General features: G+C 36.5%; 2 protein-coding genes across 16 annotated transcripts in view; one reads left to right on the forward strand and one right to left on the reverse strand.

The window, feature by feature from the left end:
- Positions 1–2,175, forward strand: part of ABI3BP (ABI family member 3 binding protein) — a 252,995-nt gene extending 250,820 nt beyond the window's left edge. For all 12 annotated transcript variants that reach the window (XM_082624917.1, XM_082624921.1, XM_082624922.1 and 9 more), the window contains one exon: positions 901–2,175. In XM_082624917.1, coding sequence (XP_082481043.1) covers positions 901–1,016 — 116 coding nt within the window. In that variant the 3' untranslated portion in view covers positions 1,017–2,175. The remainder of the gene's footprint in view (positions 1–900) is intronic.
- A 371-nt stretch (positions 2,176–2,546) lies between these two features.
- TFG (trafficking from ER to golgi regulator) overlaps positions 2,547–23,320 on the reverse strand; it is a 37,100-nt gene continuing 16,326 nt past the window's right edge. Inside the window, exons 5-8 of one of the 4 annotated variants that reach the window (XM_082624464.1) lie at positions 17,187–17,354; positions 12,688–12,828; positions 6,877–6,972; positions 2,547–3,366 (exon numbers count right to left, since the gene is read on the reverse strand). In XM_082624464.1, the coding sequence (XP_082480590.1) occupies positions 2,987–3,366; positions 6,877–6,972; positions 12,688–12,828; positions 17,187–17,354 (785 nt within the window). In that variant the 3' untranslated portion in view covers positions 2,547–2,986. Of the gene's footprint in view, positions 3,370–6,876; positions 6,973–12,687; positions 12,829–17,186; positions 17,355–23,320 lie in introns of all 4 variants that reach the window. The other 3 variants (XM_082624465.1, XM_082624463.1, XM_082624466.1) reach the window with 3 other exon arrangements.

The raw sequence follows: 23,320 nt of genomic DNA on the forward strand, positions 1-23,320 counted from the left end.
TTAAAATAGGAGAATTCTGCTGAGAAATGACTAACCACTGTAACTTGCTACAGACACATTAGCACCAAGCTGTTTAATAAGAATTGGAAAGACTGAAAATTAATTTAATCCCTGTCCAGGTAGGGTAGGAAAGGGTAAATTACACATCCATATTACTCAGGAGTTACCAAGAGGGGCTTGTTATAAACACTTACATTATTTGACTAGTCTTTTCAGCATCACATTTTGGTCACTGGCACTAAAAGTACCAACCACAGCAAAAGGTGACTCAGTAAGATCTGTGAACTCATTAACAGAAAATTCAAACTGCCGCCTCGCAGGAACCGGATATACAATGTACTGTAAATTGTGTCTGTTTCTGTAACGTTTTATATTCACAGCAAAATTTTTAATCACTTAGTGTAGGGTCCTTGAAGGAAGATTTCATCAAAGTTTAGTTCTGAGAAATTTAGCAATCTTAGACCAACCCCTCTTTTGTTTCCTAACATTCAGTACAACACGCGTTTAACCAGGTAACTTCATAGACCACCACTAGGCTGTAAAGTACAGAAAGTACACTTTTACGTAGGTCAAAGTGTGTACTGAACTTGGTCAGTTATACTCAAACAAAGCACGAAACCCCTCCAACTCCTGCCCCCTTTCAGCTTTATCTCTCAAATACGACCAACCATCCTATCCTAGCTTATTAAGGCAGATGTCAAGGAGTTTCAAGTGTCCCTGATGTTTAGCTAGCCACTACCACCTCAGGAAAGACACCAGGGCCTCTCTTACTATCCTTTTTCTAAAATACTCTGCTTCACCTAGAGTAAGCTTCAGGCATTCAACGACACCCTTCAACCTATGAGCACTGAGGACAAAAACATATCATAGCAGCTATTAAAATTAATTATTTTCTCTCAGGCTATTTCAGAGCAGTTCGCCAGGAACCTGTCCAATTTGGAGAAATTGGTGGTCACACCCAAATCAATTATGTCCAGTGGTATGAATGTGGGACCACAATTCCTGGAAAATGGTAGATGCTGCAATCACGTTCAGAAGTGCCTTCCGTTTCATCATGGCAAAAAATAATTGGAAACAGTATGGTGTTTGTCACATGCATTTAAAGCTCTTATGTTTACTAGGTATAAAAGTTTAAAATCTAATTAATGGCAATATTAGATGTTTCCTAGAAAGACTGCTAAGAATATTTATCAGGTTTTACAAAGTCATTTAAAGAAAGCAAAATATTGACATTAACAGAATAACATTTTTGGGGAAGCTGGCTCCCTATTCATGGTATTTTAAGAGATCATTTGTATATTATTTATCACACTGTTGTAATGATGTTTTGAGATACTTTTATAACAAAATTAACATCAAAAAACTAATATAGTTTTAAAAAATACTTACTATTATTGTGTATTCTTCCTACTGGTGAGTTAATTCCATAAACTTCTACTTGGTTTAACTTATTAGATCAAATTATCTTCAGCATATATATCTGGGGGAAAAAGGTGCTAATATTCACATGTTTATTTAAACTTCAACTTTTTAGCAACAGCTGAATATCTTTTCTGAAGCGTTTAAATAGTTAACCATTCATGACAGTATACATTTCCTCAAATACCTGCAAATTATTGAAAAGATTTTGTTTGAATCAGTAAATTTCCTTTCAGTTATAAATGGAATTGAGAATTATATATAGCGTTTCAAAATACATATTTTTTTCTTTCTCTACCCATAAACGTTACAATGTCTGAATGTTCTTTGTCAAACTATCCCTTTAAGCAGTTGTGTTCCTACTGTTCAAGCTGTATACAGAGACTGACTGTAAAGTCTAAGCACAAAAGGATAATGCATGATGAGATCCCTGCCATTTTATAGGATATTTACTATATTTTTACACAGAAGATCTCTAGGGAATGAATGTATCAAAGGCTGTTTTCGTAATTCTGTCTAACCCAACCTGTAATGAAAATCTGACTCGTTTTTATGTAAAAAAAAAAGGATTTTTCTCCTTCATTTGGGGAGGGAGATGGGAATGCTGCATTGTTGCCCTCATCCTTGAAGGACCTTTCTGTGCTTACCATCTTTCACCATGCTTCAGTTTTATCAATACATTTTATATTTTTCATTTTATATTTTTCAAACAAGTATAAACTCTGCAATAAAGAGATGTAGTTTTTTTAAGACCGAGTTCTTCATTTCTGAATGGTTCATTTCTATAAGGAAAATCACAAGTTGTTTAGGATCTACCAAACCCCCCTTGTATCTTTTAATACTGTATCTATCTATCGTGTTTGCTTATATGTAATGCTAATCTATCTTCTTGTGAAATCTATTTTAGTTTAGTTTGTTTTAAGCCAAAATCAGGACAAAATTCAGCAGCACTGTGCTTCTCTGCATAGAAAGGCATAAAAGATAAAAGGTCTATACTTCATTTTAAGACCAAAACATCAATAAGGATTTGTGGTTTTTTCTCATTTATATACATATATATCTATATATATATGTGTATATATATACAAACACATATAGTGTCAATGACTAAATTACAAGACCACTAATGGATTCAATCATCTTTCTTTATTAACCTATCAATCAGTTTGTTACATTTATACATAATATCTAGTCTTCGCAAAGGGATCTACTTTTAGTACATCATATTAATAGTAAAAAGCCAAGTAAGATGGCTGAACTTCAACCTAGCATTTTAATATCCTCTGGACAAGGCAAGCTAGAAAGTCAATCACTTTGCACACATGTAAGAGTAGTGTTCCAAAATAACTAAGGAGCTGCTACAATTTTAAGCAGGGGAGGAAAAAAACTTTCATTTTGGTCTTTTTTCTTCCAGCAAATTAATTTTCAATTAACAGCAACAATGATATCATAAAAAATGCTCTGCTTTTTAAACTTGTGAACTTCAATACAAATTAAAAGAGTAGTATTGGAGTCTTTTGGGAGGCAAACAGCTAGCAGCTACATTCATCAGTGTAACTGAGCCTCCTTATCGATAACCTGGTCCAGGTTGGGTATAGCCCTGACCAAAGGGAGGACGGCTACGTGCATAAGGGTTAGACCCACTCGGAAGAGGGGTCATGGTACTCCCAGGAGGTGGTGTGAAACCTGGTCTTGGTTGATAAGCCCCGGGTTGGCTTGGAGCCATTCCAGGTTGTGAGGCAGCGGCCACAGTGTAATTAGTGGGCTGAGAAGTTTGGGTAGTGTAGGTCTGTGGAGGGTAACTGCTCGCCTGGTACTGTTGTGGTGGCTGAGCAGCAAGTTGCTGAGGCTGACCAGAGAAGGCAGGAGCTGGTGCCTGGGAAGCTGGCTGCTGGCCATATCCCTGGAACTGCTGAGGCTGCTGGGGTCCAGTCTGCTGACTGTAGCCTGCTGAAAAGGCAAAACGTACATATCTTATTTTTCCTTTTGGTGACCATTTTCCAGAGAATTAATCTTACTGTTATGGACAAAAAAATGACAAGAAATTTAACAAACTTAATCCTAAGTATTTATGCAACACGTAGAGTAGCAGAGTCTATATTTCAAGACCACATAGTATCCAAGAAGCACTTTCTAGACAATTTTGCAAACCCTCTAAAATTAAAACTGCTATATATACTTCTTCTACTTCAATTCCTCCTACACTGTATAATCCCTGAGAGCAAATTCCTGTTCTAGTGTAACTCCCAGTATATAGTAGATGTTCAAATGATAAATGTAGGAATTAATGCAAAAGCTAGTCATTATTAACCTGGTTCTGAGGGGCCTGTTTAATAACAGTACCAAATAAAGACACATTTTATTTGTAGAGAATGAATATTTTTAAATGAAACAATGGTGCTACAAATACATCTTATGTGCTAATGAGATGCTTTAAGGTTTATTCACTCTATAAAAACTAAGCCATTTAAGAATAAACATTAAGTGCCAATTTTCACAATCCTTAAAATCTTTCTTTTAGATTTGGTATCTGCTGTTTTTGCCTTTACAATTCAAAATTCTGGCTTAGTAGTAACAATGTAACACACAGAAAGCATATCATATTGCCCCACAAAAATCAACATCTATATTCATTAGTTACTAGGATGTAAAGTCTTTTAAAATAAAAGGTCTGCTTCACTAAAAACTTTTATCTCTACCATGAAACACACCTGCAGCTACTTGCAATGAAACCTCTCCATTGACTGGAATCCTGTCAGCATTAAATACCAGATACATAAGAAAATTATTAAAATATGTACAACCCTGCATTTAAAAAAATAAAAAGGATTGAATGAATTTGAGTATATTCTGAACTCACCTTGAACCTGGGTTCAAAATTTACTCATGAAAGAAACCTTTCTGACATAGTCCATGAATAAAACTGGAAAAGGTCACAGAGGGAAACTGCCAAACCAGCAGAGTGTCAAAGATGGTCCAATGTTACCACCACCACTTACAGTCTCCAAGCAGAGTATTTAGTTGACTATTTCCATAGCTCCCAAATTCAAGTTAATAGGACTAGCAGGATCAGAAATACAGAGATAATAATTTGAAAAGAACTAAACTTTACTCAGTGAAGACCCTGACTAAAATCATTAAGAGCAAGCTTAATTTTTAATAAGTAAATCAAATATCTAATGCATTTTACTCATGGCAGTATCTAAATACTGAACTAAAGTCAATTCATTATGAAACCTTGATGTCATACAATTTCTCCTATCCGCTACATGAAATTTTTTTACTGTAAGTTTTTGGAGAAACAGAAGGACTCAGCTTTTATACTGAAAATATCTATTCGACTTAAGATTGTGAGCAATAAAAAAAGCTGTCTTCTCATCCTGGCAAGTGAAATCTAAACTGGCTTTTTAACAGCATCTGGGGACAACCATATCTACTTTTCAAGAGAGGGAATAGCCCCTAAGGGCCTAAGATGCTGTTTCATTAGCAACCTACTAGTCTTTGACCACAATATAGCAATACCTCTATATGTATATACTCTCCTCCTCCCACCACCATCCCCTCCCTTGAAAAACAAAATAAATGAGTAACTTTGGTGCAAATCGCCAGAAATGGCAAGAAATGGAAATTCTGTGGTTCTTTGAATAAATGAATTTTAAAGAACAAGGAGTCATATGGTCCACAAAGCCTAAAATATTTACTATCTAGCTTTTTATGGCAGAAAAGTCTGCCAACCCCTGGTCATGGTTGGAGAATGTAGAATGATATAGGGAAGTAATTAACTACAAAGTCAAGGGTACTGGGTTCTGGTCTGGTTCCCCCACTAAATGGCTGCATGTCCTTTGATGCATCACAACTCTCTGAACCCTAGTTGTCTCATTTATAAAATGAGTGGGTGGGACAACATCAGTGGTCCCCAACCCTGGTTGCACTTTAGAATGACGTGCGAAGCATTTAAAATAAAAAAGCCCGAGTCCCATCCTCGACCAAATAAAAAAACAAGATCTATGGGAGTAGAGCCCAGGCACCTGTAACTTTCAAAAAACACCTCTCCAGGTGATTCTGAAGTATGGTGAAGACGGAAATCCCCTGGATTAGGTAACTAGGTCTTTCCCACTCTAATATCTATTATTTCTACAAATTATATAATTTGTAACACAGATTTTCTTTAAAGGACTGCATCCTAAAAATAACCTTCCCCCAATATTATAGTCCAAGTTCAAATTCATTCCACCTATTTTATATAATTAAAAACTAGCAGTTACAGGTTAAATCACTCCACAACAAATCCAATCCAAATAAAAATTGTTCTTTGTGTTAAAATATGTCAAACTCCAATGGTAGAATTTTATGGTCTAATTCAGGGGGGTCAGCAAAAGTTTTTCTGTAAAGGACCAGATAGTAACTATTCTAGGCTTTGGGGGCCACATGGTTTCTGAAACTTTTAACTGCAGGGGTGGTGTTTGCACCATAAGTTCCAAGCAGATTTAAGGGGAAAAAAAAGCACACACTTGCTTTAAGAATAGTTGTATGCTGTCTTTTGTATTGAGGAAAATGATTAGGCTTTTTTGAGTGGGAGACCCTTAGGCTCACTGGCAGCAGTCTACTATATGGAGCTTCAATCTCAGACTTTTCGATGATACCTAAGTTGATGTTTATATTAAATGAGATAATGTGTACACAAGGGATTGCTAATGAGGTTGACTGTTTTCCCCCATGTTTACTGCATGTTCTTTGCTCATTTTTGTAGAGTTAATCTTACTACTTTTCTAAAATTACAGTTGAAATTTTGATACTTAAATCTTTGACTGTAAAACAAGAGTTGAACACAAAATTCTCAGATATAACGTAAAAATTACCTGAATTATAACCACAGTATTCAAAGCTACACTGAGAGATTTTTATGTTCTTAGTTGCCTGAATTACGTTTTACACAATTCTACTTTTATGGCCTGTTTTTGGTATTCCTACATACTTTTGGGAGATTTAAAAACCTATGTAGCTTAATTTGGTTCTTATTTAATAAGACCACCTCTTTACATGTTCCATGGAAAGTTCCATGAGAGAACTGTTAATGCTTTTACAGGTACTAAGAGTACACTGGGATAATGTGTTACATATAATGGAGGAAAAAATGTTGCATTTTTGTAGCTCTACATCACCCAGCAGGTAGGTTATCACATCAGTAGGAGGTAACTTTGTATTAAAAACTTTTTTATACTACAGGTTATTACTGAATCATCTACTATGATTGTAAGTTTTACCTGCCCACTGGAAAACTGAAATGGTGATTTACAGTAAAAATTTTTACGCAAAATATTTAAAAATAAATAAAACAAGTATTATTTCCCCCCCCCAAATAAATACTTAATACCTACTATAACAAATCAAGGAATTAGGGGGAAAGAATTAAAGTTTCTTGAGTACAGAGACAGCTCCCTCTGGACACCCGCTCACCTGCATATTGAATACCGTACTGCTGCGTCGGCTGGGGGGGCACCTGTGGCTGAGTGCCATAGCCAGCCTGCTGTGGGTACTGCTGGTACATCTGACCTAAAAGAGACAAGACAAGGCAAAGAGGCAGGTTTAACACGGCAGAAGAGAAACGCTTTCAAAGCACATTTAATTCTCTCCCCATTCACACACATAAACACACTGAGAACCAAAACACAAGAATGTGTTTGTTCCTCTCTAACTGTCATGAAGAAGAGAAGAATGAACAATTTAACAAGTGTGGCCACTCTGCTGTGGAATAACTGCAGAGAACTCTAATCGGCAGCAAACAACATGAGTGGTTATTTCAGAAATTCCAGAAAAACTAATGTTTTCAAACCCAACTGCCAACAGATATGTACTACTAATGTTCAGTAAAAATCAATAAATAAAAATTTGAGGAAAGGGGCAAATACCATTAATAGCTCCTGTGATTTCCAAACACGTAAGAATTTACTGGTTCACGTCTTTATCATCTCTACTACTTTACAGTTGTTCTAATGGTGGATTTAGCTAGATCTAATGCCTAGAGAGCAATAAAACTTGCACTGTAATATCTAGCTAGAATTTAAATTTTAAAAAAATCTAGCTAGTATTTAAATCTTTAAAACAACTTTATGTTGCTGAATCTTTAAAAAATATTCAAACTACCTGCTGTTAATCAAAAGACAACACATAAATAGCATACTTTTGGCGGAAAAAGACAATGACTGAAAAAAATCAATGCATTATCTAGTGCCATTCAAACTGAGATGCAGGAGGCAGCTAGTGCTCACAGGTTGCGATCCCAGGATAGAACCCATGCTACTGGACTGGGTGCCCAGCTCTACGTACTGCAGCACTAACTGAGCTATGACCTTACTGATAGCCAGATTATTTCCTAGCAAGCAGTGGTATGCTTTTTATGATAGAAATAAAATTTGCTTAACTATTTTTAAGCTATTAATCCTCTTCCCAAATACAACCAAAAACTGACAAAAAGTTTCTTAAATGCTTTCTTAATGGTTCAAGATTTATCGATACCACAAAAGGTAGTACAGAAGTTAACCACCTTTTAGAAGATACTGCCTTAATCCTAGATTGTATTTCATAACTAAATTTTAGAATGGAAGTGGCCAGAATCTGGTACAGAAATATAATCAAAGGGGAGGAATATGCATAGCATTTGACAGTGGGTTCTAATTCCTAGAGATCAGAAGCATTAACTCTACAAAACAAAAATGAGCAAAGAACACACAATGAATACATAGGGGAAAAAAAAAATCAACCTCACTAGCAATCCTTTTTTCAGTACAGAAAGATTAAGCAACTTACCTGGGGTCAATACATCACAGCTAGTAAGAATCATCACCAGAACCCAGGCATAACTCTAGAGCGTTAGCTTAAAAGGAGTTTTGTACATGTTATCTTGTTTAATATAAACATTAACTTAGGTATCATCGAAAAGTCTGAGATTAAAGTTCCATGTAGTAGACTGCTGCCAATGAGCCTAAGGATCTCCCACTCAAAAAAGCCTAATCATTTTCCTCAATAAAAAAATGACAGGGTACAACAATTCTTAAAGCAAGTGCATGCTCTATTTTTTTCTTAATCTGCTTCGAACTCATTGTGAAAATGCCAACCCCGTGGTTAAATACTATCTCTACAAAGTATTTCTTTTACTTATTTTAAATACACTTCATTCAAGTCCAAAACAGGACTCTCACTCTCTGTCACAGTATTCTGAAAATTAAGAAGTCTGTGTTCAGTTGTAAACAATGAAGAACAACTTGACATACTTGAAGAAGGAGAGAGCTACAGGATATATTAAGCGAAAAAGCAAGGTGCCAACAGAGTTTATAGAGTAAGCTATGATCTGAGGGAAAAAATATATATAAGCTACGTTTTGTGTATTATATTTTCAGAAAGAATCAATGGTAGAAAAAAGTAAAAGCAATAAAACATATTACCTAGGGAGAAAGAGAATAGGATGAAGCAAAGAGTAATGGTAAGGCTTCTAGGACTATACTTTGTGACATAGATTGGTAGCCAGCCTCTATGATGACCCTCAATGACTCCTGCACATGTATAGCATATGATAAGGGGTTGGTATCCTTTACATTTTTAGAAATTAGAAAGATTAACTCCACAATACAAAAATTAGCAAAGACCAAGCAATAAACACATGAGTATTCACTCTCTTGTGTAGTCCCCTCACACTGAATAGGGCTGACCTCTATATCATTAGAATATTGCAGAAATGACAATGACATTTCTGAGGACACGTCGTGGAAGACAACCATCTCCTATTACTGTCTTGATCATTCACTCTGGTGGAAGCTGCCTGTCATGAGGTCACCCAAGCAGCCTATGAGATCCATGTGGTGAGGAAATGAAGCCTCCTGCCAACAACCATGTGAGGGAGTCATCTTCAAAGTGAATCCTTCAGTGCAGGTTAAGCTTCAGAAGACTGTAAGCTCATGAGAGACCCTGAGCCAAAACCACCAAGCTAAGGGTCTCCCAGGTCCCCGATTCTGAAACTGTGAGATAATAACTGTTTGTTGTTTTAAGCATCTATGTTTTGGCATAAATTGTTAACATAGCAATAGTTAATTAACATACATAGTTTTGACTTTAGAAACATGTAGGGTTGACAGCTATTAAAAAAAAAGACTTAAGACACACAATCAAATGGAATATGTGAACCTTGTTATAAGACTCCTAATTTGAACAAGCCCCCAACTGTAATAAAGTAACTATGAGACAACTACAGAAATTCAAATATAATGTGTTGACATTAAGAATCACTTAATCACTTAAACCACATGGAAAAGAATATGAAAAAGAATATATATACATATAACTAAGTCACTCTGCTGTACAGCAGAAATTAACACAACATTGTAAATCAACCATATTCAGTAAAGTTTTAAAAAAAGAATCACAATATTGTTATGTATAATAGTGATATGGTGATTACATTAAAAAGAAAAGAGTATCATTTAGACATGCATACTAAAATAATTGAGTGAAAAGAGGGGAGTGGAAGAGATGAAAAAAGAATGCTAAAATAGTAGTAAGTGTTGAAGCCATGACAGAAACATGAAGAGTTGATTATTCTGTCTCTACTTTTGCATGTTTCAAAATTTACATAATAAAAGCTACTTTAAAAGTCTACTCAGCTTATCCATTTTATTGGCATATGATTTACAGATTTCAATTATATCCTTGTCACCTTTTTAGCTTGTCAAACAGCAATACTTCCTAGCCTTTGATAACTTTTAGTGCTCTTTTCTGTATCCTTGCCACTTTTTTATTATGTTTTTGGCAACTACTCTAGTGCACATAGCTTTCCAGTAAGAGGCACCTGCCTTAGGCGAAAAAGGATAATACTGTCCATTCTGTTTCTTTTCATGAAGCTTAATATTTTGTCGATCCTTTTAACTGAACAACATATTAAGACTAAAATCCTTGGGAAAAAAATTTACAAATCCAAGGCCCCTTTTATGGAATTTAGATAATAACTCAGAATTATTTACTTTATTTTAGATTATTTCATATTCTGTTCTAAGAAATTGCTATTATTAATTATTAGTAGTAGATTTTTATGTTGATTATTCTGCTGAAATTATAACCAGCAGTTGATCTAACTAACTGGTGATGCCAGGGACTCATTATATATCATACGTCAAAAAGTATTCATTAAAGTAGCCTGTAATTCATCTTGGGAATCTGTAAATGACTAATACATTAATCTAGAGCTGTGCTATCCAATACAACAGGCACTAGCCACGTATGACAACTAATAAACACCTGAAATGTGGCCAGTCTTAACTGTGATATGCTGTACGTGTTTTGAAGTGTTTCAAATTGATGTCACACCCCAGATTTCCAATATACAGTATGAAAACCAGAATGTAGAACATTAATAACTTTTTAATAATGATTACAAGTTGATACACTGGATATACTGGATTAAATAAAATGTATAATGGAAATTAATTTTACCATTAAAAAATTTTTTAATGTGGCTAATAGAAAATTTTAAATTACATGTAGCTTCCATGGTATTTCTTTTAGACAGCACTGATCTAGAGATTTACCTCCACAATGCTAATCTATTGACTGATGTCACATAAATAACTGTACAAATTTTTCATTACAATGTACATTACAATGTTTTAATGTACACTAAAAAGTAACGGCTTTAGGAAGGAATACAATTAATGCCACCCTAAAGAAATTCACTTCACACCAAATGGTGTCAACCTGATGCCTCTAGAAAAGGGAACTTGGTTGCTGGGGGTCAGAAGTGGGAAACAGCATTTTCTAATTTCCACTGTATATCCTTTTATATTACTAAAGTTTTATCTATTTGAAAATAAATTTTCCATGAAAACAAACCCCTGATAAAATAATTTGAGATATTGTTAGCAGAGCCTTAAATCCCATTCCTTTATGAGTGAACAGCAAACATTATTTGGTACAATTACCCTTCCAACTGTCATCCTACAACAGTATACATGGCTTAAAATGGGATTTTTTTTTTAAAGAGATGTTAGTTCATCTGATATAGCCATTAAACTCCCATCATATCCAAACTCTGTTTCTTCCTCCCTGTTTCAGACACATCTGCCTCAATTCTATCTTATTCCAGTTCTGGCAGTTGCATCTTGGTACAAAGGAAAGACTATGACTAAAGTTTGTTGAGAAGAGGCTGTAGCAGTAAGAAATTCTTCCCAAACCACTCATTTGTCAACAAAATGCCACCTGCCAATCTCTATCACTATCATTTATCCAATGGGACAAACCTAAAAGTACCACCACAGAATAAGTAGAAATCTATTACAAAACTGCTCGGTTCATTTTAGACTGTTTTGGGGGGTTTATTTGTTTTGTTTTAATGTGATTAATAAACTCAGTCACTTGCTTCTCGTGCTGAAAATACATCCTGTCATACCACCTGGCCCCTTTACGCAAATAGAGCACCACCTGGTGATTGTTTTAAAGTAAAACATAGGGCTTTAAAGGGCCTAACAAGCATGGGCAATTCAAAGAAGTAACATTTTGACATCTAGAAGGAACCCTAGATGAGTAACCCCGAGGCCACGTTCTGCAGAGCTCCAAGGGTTTCAATGAGGCACCTCAGTGTCTGCTGTCCTGAGCTTGCGGCCCCTCAATCCCCTTCAACAATGGCAGTGACCCCTTACTTGTTTTAAATACTGAGCTTTTAAGCTCTATTTCATTCAGGACTAAAGACCCTCTTTTAAAACCACTGATTTAGTCCAATTTTCACAATTTACGGTGGGAGAATATAAAAACCCAGAGAGATTAAACTGCTCATCCGAGAACACATCATTTAGAGAAGAAAAGTTTGATTTAAAATACATTTGCTTTTTCCACAAAAGACATACTGCTAACTGCACAAAAATATAAATGGCTATTTATCTTTCAAAAAAACTACTTAACTAATGTTATGCTTTACCTCTATTTTTTAAATTACAAAAATAATACACAGTTGCAAGAGGGGAAGGCAGAAGGGAATAAAATAGCACCTAAATATTATGCTTTAAACATTTTTAGGTTTTTTTCCTTTCCAATAATCAGAAGCATATCTGACATTGTTCTATTTGGTTTTTTTAACCCAAAAGTATACTATGTCAGTACATCTAAAATTTTTACAACCGTGTTCATAGCGTGAATGCACATGTAAGCTTTTCACCGTTACCAACAATGCCATAATAAACGTTTCTGCACATGTACCTTTCCGCACATGTGCTCTAAGCTCTATTTTACCTTCACTCTGACCTGCTTGAGTCTGAGCTCCTGTATATGGTGGCTGCTGTGGCTGAACTCCTGGTGGGTGAGCTGCAGAGGAGGAGGAAGCAATGCTGTCGGGAGTTCCTGAACGGTCTTCGGCAGGAGCACTGGGTGGCCCTGGGTGGTCATGAAAAGTCAGCTCAGTTTCTAATACAAGACCTGTCCCCAACAAGCTCAATAATAAGTTTGGTTAAGAGACTAAAAATAAAAGTACTATAGAATAAGCACAACCAAAATGCAGCCTTATATATTGACGTATATACTTTTTTCCTTTGCTCCAATCTCTCAAGAATCCAAAGCTACAACTGGAAATCCTTCCCTGTAAAGTGTGGAGTGCTACATTCCTGAGTCCTAAACTCCCCCTGCAAAAACCAAAACTCACCTCTGCGATAACAGTATCCACCACTTTATGTAATCTATTTTTAGATCAACCAAAAGTATCAATTCATTTTTTAAAAAATAAATTTATTTATTTATTTATCTATTTATTTTTGGCTGCGTCGGGTCTTTGTTGCTGCGTGCCAGCTTTCTCTAGTGGCGGCGAGCGGGGGCTACTTTTCGTAGTGGTGCGCAGGCTTCTCATTGCGGTGGCTTCTCTTGTTGCAGAGTATGGGCTCTAGGTGCGTGGGCTTCAGTAGTTGTGGCTCGCAGGCTCTAGAGTGCAGGCTCAGTAGTGGTGGTGCACGGACTTAGTTGCGCCGCGGCATGTGGGATCTTCTCAGACCAGGGCTCGAACCCGTGTCCCCTGCATTGGCAGGTGAATTCTTAACCACTATGCCACCAGGGAAGCCCTCATTTCATTCTTCAATGGGCCTCCACTGCCCATAAATCAAGTTCAAGCCTCTAGCTTGGCATTCAAGGGTCCAAACATTTCTCACAATTCCTCTTCTCACACGCCCCCTTCAGTTAAACTAACATATTCCCCATTCCCCCAATAGATCTAATACTTTCTCTGCCTCCATTTCATTAATCACTGTTCCCTTCACTGTCCCATTTTCACATATCTAAATAAACATTCCTTAAAACTCAGTTATAACTCCACACTTGTAGTAAGGCTTCTTCACCCATAAATACTTTTCTCCACTTGTGAACTTCTATGGAGTATACTTTTATTAAGACCCTTACCAACTTCTACTTTGTATTTCTGAAGAGGCCTCATCTTCCCTCTTAGACTTGGAGCTCTTTTGGCCAGGTCCCTTTCTGATTCCTTCCATCTGCCTCACAAGGCCTAGCTCTCTTACACATGGAACCACTCAAAATTCTTCTAAAATAATGAACAAAGAAGTAAATGGAGAGAATTTGCTACAGCTCCAATACTGTAACAGGCAAAAAAGACATTCTGAAGATAACTGTAGATTATAGATATGTTTACTTCTTTAAGTTCTTTTTGTTTGGGCAATATAGAAGAATGGTTAAAAGCACAACTTTTGGAGCCAGACTGTCTAGGTTCAAATCCCAATGCTGCCACTTAGTAGCTGTGTAACTTTGGGCATGTTACTTGATCTCTTTCTGTGCCTCAGTTTCCTCATCTGTACAAAAGAAATACTAATTCCTACTTCATAAGGTTACTGTAAGGATTGTGAGTTAATAAGAGCTTATAGCAAATACTTATAAAAGTGGTTATGGGGGAAGGGCAAGAAGTGTAGGGGATTAAGAGGTACAAACTATCAATATTATATATAAAATAAGTAAACTACAAGGATATATTATACAACACAGAGAATATAGCCAATATTTTATAACTATAAATGGAGTATAACCTTTAAAAATTGTGAATCACTATGTTGTACACCTGAAACTTTATATAATATTGTACCATCAACTATACCTCAACAAAAAATATTAAAAAAAGAAATATATTAAAACATTATTTAAATATATTAATATATTCAATATAAAATATATTAAAACTGAAAATTAAAAAATGATTATATAGCAAGAGCTTATAAAAGTGAATATCACTTAGAAAGCTCCACATAAGTACTTGCTATTACTAGCAGACTAATTTCCCTGAGGGCCAAACCTCTATCCTTTGCACTGGTATATCCCAGAACTTAGCACTGTATTAGAGGCACATAGTTGGAAGCTGATAGTCCAGATACTGATGAGAACCTAAACTAGGATAATGGTAGTGGTAACGCAAGAGAAACTGATGACTGCCAGAGTAAAATGGACAGTCGCACCTGCGTACCACCATTTCACTGATATTTATCAACATGTAGACAAATAAATACATACACACGTCCCTCCTAAGAAGGGTAACACAGATAACACAAACACACTATGTTATTATCCTAAAAAAATACTACTTCGACTCCTCTTTTCTTCCTTGTACATAAGCTATTAGTTAGTGTTGCTTTTCCTATCATAATAGTTCATCCCTCCATGTACACATTCACTACTGTAGCCAAGTTTTTCACATCATAACCTGAGTAACTTTACAAAGTATCCTGGCATTTTCTATGTGTACAGTTTTTCCTACTTCAATTCAACATACAAAGCTACCAGAAAAATGGTCTTCAAATATAATATGAATCACAGTCTGGTCTATACTATATTCTAATCAAAAATTTTAAGCCTGACCTCACATGTAACTATTTACTCCCTCTATCTGGCATATCTTGAAGTCTTAAATATTACAAAGCTGTAATATTAACTCATATTTCAGTTGCTCTAAAAATGTGTTTTTCAGATGGACCACTTATGTGATGTCTTCTTTTGCCAAGGACATACATCATGTACAAGTATTCGCCTCTCTTTTTCAGAATGTCACACAATTCTCTTTAATAAATAGTCCCATAAAAGTCTCAAAAGGATTTTTTCTACTAATTTTCTTTTTCTATCTTTCCAGTTACTGATAATGGCAAAGTAAACTGATCAGGTAAAACCTCCCACAAAAAACTTAAAAACCTGGACAAAATAGAAGAAAACAACTATTTGAAATGACTAGAGGTCAGCCAAATGTCAGCAGACACCAAGAGTTTGCCCCCAGTGGAATTACAACAGGTGAGAATTACAAACCCCAACCTCTGCAGCTCCAACAACAGAAAACTGATGTTAACTTCATGGTTGGTCAAGCAGCCAGAAATGTGAGGGGAAAAGCCCTTGAGTAAGAGTCACTGAAGGAATGAGACCTAAAATATGAGTATAAGCTCAGTCCCAAACCCCCAGCTGACCATGGGGGTAGGAGGGGAGAGGGTGACACCAAGAGGGCACAGAAGAAAAAGCAGCACACCTAGAGCTGAAAGGACTTAGCAGAGCTGTCAGCTGCTATAATCCCAGGAGGAGGAAGGAGTAACTTGAGTAAATACTAGAGCAGCAGTAACGAAAAATCCTCACAAGAACCTAAAAGAATCCCAAGTCTTTGCTGAAATAGCTCAGCTGGGAGAGTATTAGACTGAAGAATACCAAGTTATTAGAACATATTAACCACAATGTCCAGTTTTCAATCAAAAACTGTCAGATGTGCAAAGAAACAGGAATATGTGACCCATACTCAGTTTCCCCTGAGGGAAAGAGCAGAAGAAACTGACTCCAAACAGGCCCAGATGCTGGATGTAGCGAACATTTCAAAGCAGCTTTATAAATAATTTTAAAGAATTAAATAAAAGTACCTTCAATGAATTAAAGGGAAATACAATCTTAATGAATGAAAAGGTAAGAGGTAAGAAATCTTAACAGAAAAAACTAACACTATAAAAAGAACCAAACGGAAATTCCAGAGCTGAAAGCACAATAACTGAGAGGTAAAATTCACTAGAAAGGTTTAATAGCAGATTGGAAATGGTAGAAAAAAATCAGTGAACGTAAAGAGTGATCAACAGCAATCATCCAATCCGAAGAACAGAGAGAAAAAAGAGTGAAGAAAAATGAACCTCAGAGAGCCGTGGGACAATCAAGCTCTCCAGTGTACGTGTAATTGGAATGCCAAAAGAGAGAAAGCAGAAAAAATGTTGAAGAAATGATGCCCAAAATATAAAAAGAAAGCACAGTATAGATGCTGTTTTAAGGTTAAAATCATTCAAATAAAAGCAGTTTCTACACTAAATTAAACCAGAAATCTTCATTTAAATTGCCTTAATTTAAGATCAAAAGAATAAGATATCAAATATAATTTAAACCCAGCAACACATCTGAAATAAGATTATAAATGACTCAGATTTTTAGAAAAATAAACCCTCTGAATTCTACTTCTGATAAAATTTACCTGAACCAACAGAAGTTAGTCTTTAAAGAGGACAGTTCTATTGCCTGGGAGAGGGCATGAGAAAGCTTTCCAGAGTGCTGGAAATCATCTACATCTTGATCTTGTTGGTATTTTACATAGGGTATATACATATGTAAACATTTATTGAACTGAACTCTTAAGATTTGAGCACTTCACCATATCCAAGTTATCTTCCATTAAAGAAGGAAAGAAGGAAAGGGGAGGAAGGAGAGGGGGAATAAAGGATGGGAGGAAGGCACTAACTTACCTGAAACCTGATCATCTGTTAAGCCAAATGCTGACATGACATTTTTATTGATTTCATCTTGGTTTTTTAAAGGATCAAAAGCTGACATACTTGCTGCCATAACCTGAGTAGACTGTTTCCCAGAAGAATCAGAAGCAGCAGGCTTTTCTTCCCTACTATCCACAGTATCTATAAAAGAAATAAGCAAAAACTTGTTTCTATTTTATCTATACTCAATAAGGCCTAAAAATATATGACAGCGAAATATATATGTGCATATACTCTGGAATGTTGAAGGTATCTCTGAAAATAGGATTATAGATAATTTTACTTTCTTCTTTATACTTGTTTATATTTTTGTTTGTAAAATCAGGAAAAAAGGTCAAAAAGAGATGCAAAATAGATAAAATTTTTTGAAAAAGCTATTATGTATGTCCTTGCCTAAGAATTATCAGATGAGAAAAAAAAATACAAGCACCTTTACAGACAGAAACATTTTTACCCTTCTTTTTGAAGACCTATGACCTATATCCTAGTATCAGACTCATACTGTGCACTAATGCTTTATTTTCTAAAAGGATAAAAAAGCTTAACTGAAGTTATGATATCAACTTTTATGTTTTATTTTTACTTGTCTTCTGGTTCATTATTAAAGTTCATGGAAACCTCAAGCCAATGCATACTTTTAATTTACTATGTCTTCCTTTAAAATACTTATTACTTACTACAGATAAAACGATAGGTGTCTGAGATTTGCTCAAAATAACATGGGAGAGGTAGAAATGTGTGCAAGTATAGACGGCATGATACTATGAATTGATAATTGTTGAAGCTGTGTGGGTTCATGAAATTCCTTATAGTATTATGCCTCCGTTTATATATGTTTCAATTTTTCCATAATAAAATATTTTGAAAAATAGAATTTTAAACATTATGAGCAGGAAAAATTTTAAACCATGCTTTTCTTCTAAGGATACTAAGGTACTAAACAGGCATTTACACTACCTTGTGAAAGAAAAGGAGTTCAAGGATAACCTACATTTTATAAATAGAAACTTAAGGCCAACATATTAAAAAATTTGAAAACAAAACAAACAAGTTAACGAAAAGAACACTGCTAACCACTTACTCAAATAACAGACAATTATCAATTCCTTTCTGTTACCAACCAAGTAAATGAACATCAGTTATTAGACCATCTCTGTGATCAAGACCAAATTTATCTTGTGAAAAAATGTACGGACTAAGTGGAATATAAGCACACATGGGCTTACAGCTCTCATTTATTCCTATCATTTCTCTACTTACATTAATATTTCCTAAATTTCTGTAAGAAAGCTTCTATAACTACTCCTTTAAAATAAGTCTGCCAGTCATCCATCTTCCTCACCAATTTCCCTCCTCTAATTCCAAGGCCACATCCCAATAGCACATCACACCAATCTTACGATTATTTCCCCTCACACTGCTACCTTCCATGACCTATGCATACTTCCACTTAGGGCAAACTAAATTCACCAGGAAACACAATATACGTCCACTAGCCCACTACTTCCTCCAGCAGCTACTGAAGAGCTACTGCTACAGGTCAATCCAGTATTTAAGGTGGCCTACACATCATCTGCCTCATAGAGGAAAGCAAATGTCCAAGCAAGTGTCCAAGGAGTCCATTACAGAGGTAGAGTGCTGAAAAACATAGGTAGCTATATGTTTCTCAGTGAGGGCAAGGCACAGCATTTTAAAGAGCACTGACAGCTGAGTTGTAGTTTTGTTTGGTGAACCAGACTTTCAGTTTCTGATGTAGTTTTTTGGCCTATTTTATGTTTTTTTTTCTTGAGATTATTAAATTAGAATATGTTCTAAGAGCTTAGAAGCTTAGGAAATTTCATAAAATAGGTAAGCAATCTAAGTACAGGAGAGGAAAGAAAAAAGTTACAACCGTCTATAAAAATAAAGCATAGGGGGCTTCCCTGGTGGCGCAGTGGTTGAGAGTCCGCCTGCCAATGCAGGGGACACGGGTTCGTGCCCCGGTTCAGGAGGATCCCACATGCCGCGGAGCGGCTGGGCCCGTGAGCCGTGGCCGCTGGGCCTGCGCGTCCGGAGCCTGTGCTCCGCAATGGGAGAGGCCACAGCGGTGAGAGGCCTGCGTACCGCAAAAAAAATAAATAAATAAATAAAGCATAGGGCTTCCCTGGTGGCGCAGTGGTTGAGAGTCTGCCTGCTGATGCAGGGGACGCGGGTTCGTGCCCCGGTCCGGGAGGGTCCCGCATGCCGCCGAACAGCTGGGCCCGTGAGCCATGGCCACTGGGCCTGCGCGTCAGGAGCCTGTGCTCCGCAACGGGAGAGGCTGCAACAGGGAGAGGCCCACGTACCACAAAAAATAAGTAAATAAAGCATAGAATGTACTTTATAGGACATTCCATCCAAAAACAGCAGATTACACTTTCTTCTCAAGTGCACATGGAACATCCTCCAGTACAGATCACATCCTGGGTCACAAATCAAGCTTTGGTAAATTTAAGAAAACTGAAATCATACCAAGCATCTTCTCTGACCACAACACTGTGAGATTAGAAATAAATTACAGGGAAAAAAAACGTAAAAAACACAAACACACAGAGGCTAAACAGTACATTACTAAATAACCAAGAGATCACTGAAGAAATCAAAGAGGAAATCAAAAAATACCTAGAGACAAATGACAACGAAAACACGACAATCCAAAACCTATGGGAAGCAGCAAAAGCAGTTCTAAGAGGGAAGTTTATAGGAATACAATCCTACCTCAAGAAACAAGAAAAATCTCAAATTAACAATCTAACCTTACACCTAAAGCAACTAGAGAAAGAAGAACAAACAAAACCCAAAGTTAGTAGAAGGAAAGAAATCATAAAGATCAGAGCAGAAATAAATGAAATAGAAAACAATAGCAAAGATCAATAAAACTAAAAGCTCGTTCTTTGGGAAGATAAACAAAATTGATAACCCTTTAGACAGACTCATCAAGAAACAGAGGGAGAGGACTCAAATCAATAAAATTAGAAATGAAAAAGGAGAAGTTACAACAGACACTGCAGAAATACAAAGCATTATAAGAGATATTGCAAGCTACTCTATGCCAATAAAATGGACAACCTGGAAGAAATGGACAAATTCTTAGAAAGGTATAACCTTCCAAGACTGAACCAGGAAGAAATAGAAAATATGAACAGACCAATCACAAGTAATGAAATTGAAACTGTGATTAAAAATCATCCAAAAATCAAAAGTCCAGGACCAGATGGCTTCACAGGTGAATTCTACCACACATTTAGAGAAGAGCTAACACCTATCCTTCTCAAACTCTTCCAAAAAATTGCAGACAAAGGAACACTCCCAAACTCATTCTACAAAGCCACCATCACCCTGATACTAAAACCAGACAAAGATACTACAAAAGAAGAAAATTACAGACCAATATCACTGATGAATATAGATGCAAAAATCCTCAACAAAATACTAGCAAACAGAATCCAACAACACATTAAAAGGATCATACACCATGATCAAGTGGGATTTATCCCAGGGATGCAAGGATTCTTCAATATACGCAAATCAATCAATGTGATACACCATATTAACAAACTGAAGAATAAAAACCATATGATCATCTCAGTAGATGCAGAAGAAGCTTTAGACAAAATTCAACACCGATTTATGATAAAAACTCTCCAGAAAGTGGGCACAGAGGGAACCTACCTCAACATAATAAAGGCCATATACGACAAACCCACAGCCAACATCATTCTCAATGGTGGAAAACTGAAAGCATTTCCTCTAAGATCAGGAACAAGACAAGGATGTTCACTCTCGCCACTATTATTCGACATAGTTTTGGAACTCCTAGCCATAGCAATCAGAGAAGAAAAGGAAATAAAAGGAATCCAAATTGGAAAAGAAGAAGTAAAACTGTCACTGTTTGCAAATGACATGATACTATACACAAATAATCCTAAAGATGCTACCAGAAAACTACTAGAGGTAATCAATGAATTTGGTAAAGTTGCAGGATACAAAATTAATGCACAAAAATCTCCTGCATTCCTGTACACTAACACCAAAAGATCAGAAAGAGAAATTAAGGAAACAATCCCATTCACCACTGCAACAAAAACAATAAAATACCTAGGAATAAACCAACCTAAGGAGGTAAAAGACCTGTCCTCAGAAAACTATAAGATATGGATGAAAGAAATCAAGGGTGACACAAACAGATGGAGAGGTACACCATGTTCCTGGATTGGAAGAATCAATATTGTGAAAATGACTATACTACCCAGAGCAATCTACAAATTCAATGCAATCTCTATCTAATTACCAATGGCATTTTTTTACAGAACTAGAACAAAAAATCTTAAAATTTGTATGGAGACACAAAAGACTCCAAACAGCCAGAGCAATCTTGAGGGGAAAAAATGGAGGTGGAAGAATCAGACTCCCTAATTTCAGACTATACTACAAAGCTACAGTACTGAAGACAATATGGTATTGGCACAAAAACAGTAATATAGATCAATGGAACAGGACAGAAAGCCCAAAGATAAACCCACACACCTATGGTCAACTTATCTATGACAAAGGAAACAAGGATATACAACGGAGAAAAGACAGTCTCTTCAATAAGTGGTGCTGGGAAAACTCGACAGCTACATGTAAAAGAATGAAATTAGAACACTCCCTAATACCATACACAAAAATAAACTTAAAATGGATTGAAGACCTAAATGTAAGACCAGACACTATTAAACTCTTAGAAGAAAACATAGGAAGAACACTCTTTGACATAAATCATAGCAAGATGTTTTATGACCCACCTCCTAAAGTAATGGAAATAAAAACAAAATTAAACAAATGGGACCTAATGAAACTTAAAAGCTTTTGCACATCAAAGGAAACTACAAACAAGCGAAAAGACAACCCTCAGAATGGGAGAAAATATTTGCAAATGAATCAATGGACAAAGGATTAATCTCCAAAATATATAAACAGCCCATGCAGCTCAATATTAAAACAAGAAACAGCCCAACCCAAAAATGGGCAGAAGACCTAAACAGACATTTCTCCAAAGAAGACATACAGATGGCCAAGAGGTGCATGAAAGGCTGCTCAACATCACTAATTATTACAGAAATGCGAATCAAAACTGCAGTGAGGGGGCTTCCCTGGTGGAGCAGTGGTTAAGAATCCACCTGCCAATGCAGGGGACATGGTGCTTCCCTGGTGGAGCAGTGGTTAAGAATCCACCTACCAATGCAGGGGACATGGGTTCGAGCCCTGGTCTGGGAAGATCCCACATGCCATGGAGCATCTAGGCCTGTGAGCCACAACTACTGAGCCTGCGCATCTGGAGCTTGTGCTCCACAACAAGAGAGGTCACGACAACGAGAGGCCCACGCACTGCGATGAAGTGGCCCCCACTCGCCGCAACTAGAGAAAGCCCTTGCACAGAAACGAAGACCCAACACAGACAAAAAAAAAAAACAAAAAAAAACCTACAATGAGGTATCACCTCACACCAGTCAGAATGGGCATCATCAGAAAATATACAAACAACAAATGCTAGAGAGGGTGTGGAATAAAGGGAGGGCTCTTGCACTGTCGGTGGGAATGTAATTTGATACAGCCACTACGGAGAACAGTATGGAGGTTCCTTAAGAAACTAAAAATAGAACTACCATATTACCCAGCAATCCCAATACTGGGCATATACCCAGAGAAAACAGTAATTCAAAAAGACACATGCACCCCAATGTTCACTGCAGCACTATTTATAATAGCCAGGTCATGGAAGCAACCTAAATGCCCATCAACAGACGAATGGATAAAGAAGATGTGGTACATATATACAATGGAATATAACTCAGCCATAAAAAGGAATGAAATTGGGTCATTTGTAGAGACGTGGCTGGACCTAGAGACTGTCATACAGAGTGAAGAAAGTCAGGAAGAGAAAAACAAATATCGTATATTAACGCATATATGTGGAATCTAGAAACATGGTATACATGATCTTATTTGCAAAGCAGAAATAGAAGCACAGACATAGAGAACAAATGTATGTATACTGGGGGGAAAGAGGTGGTGTGGGAGGAATCAGGAGATTGGGATTGACATAT

The sequence above is a fragment of the Mesoplodon mirus genome, assembly GCF_964341445.2.
Source record: "Mesoplodon mirus genome assembly, chromosome: 6".
In the NCBI taxonomy this organism is placed as follows: Eukaryota; Metazoa; Chordata; class Mammalia; order Artiodactyla; family Ziphiidae; genus Mesoplodon; species Mesoplodon mirus.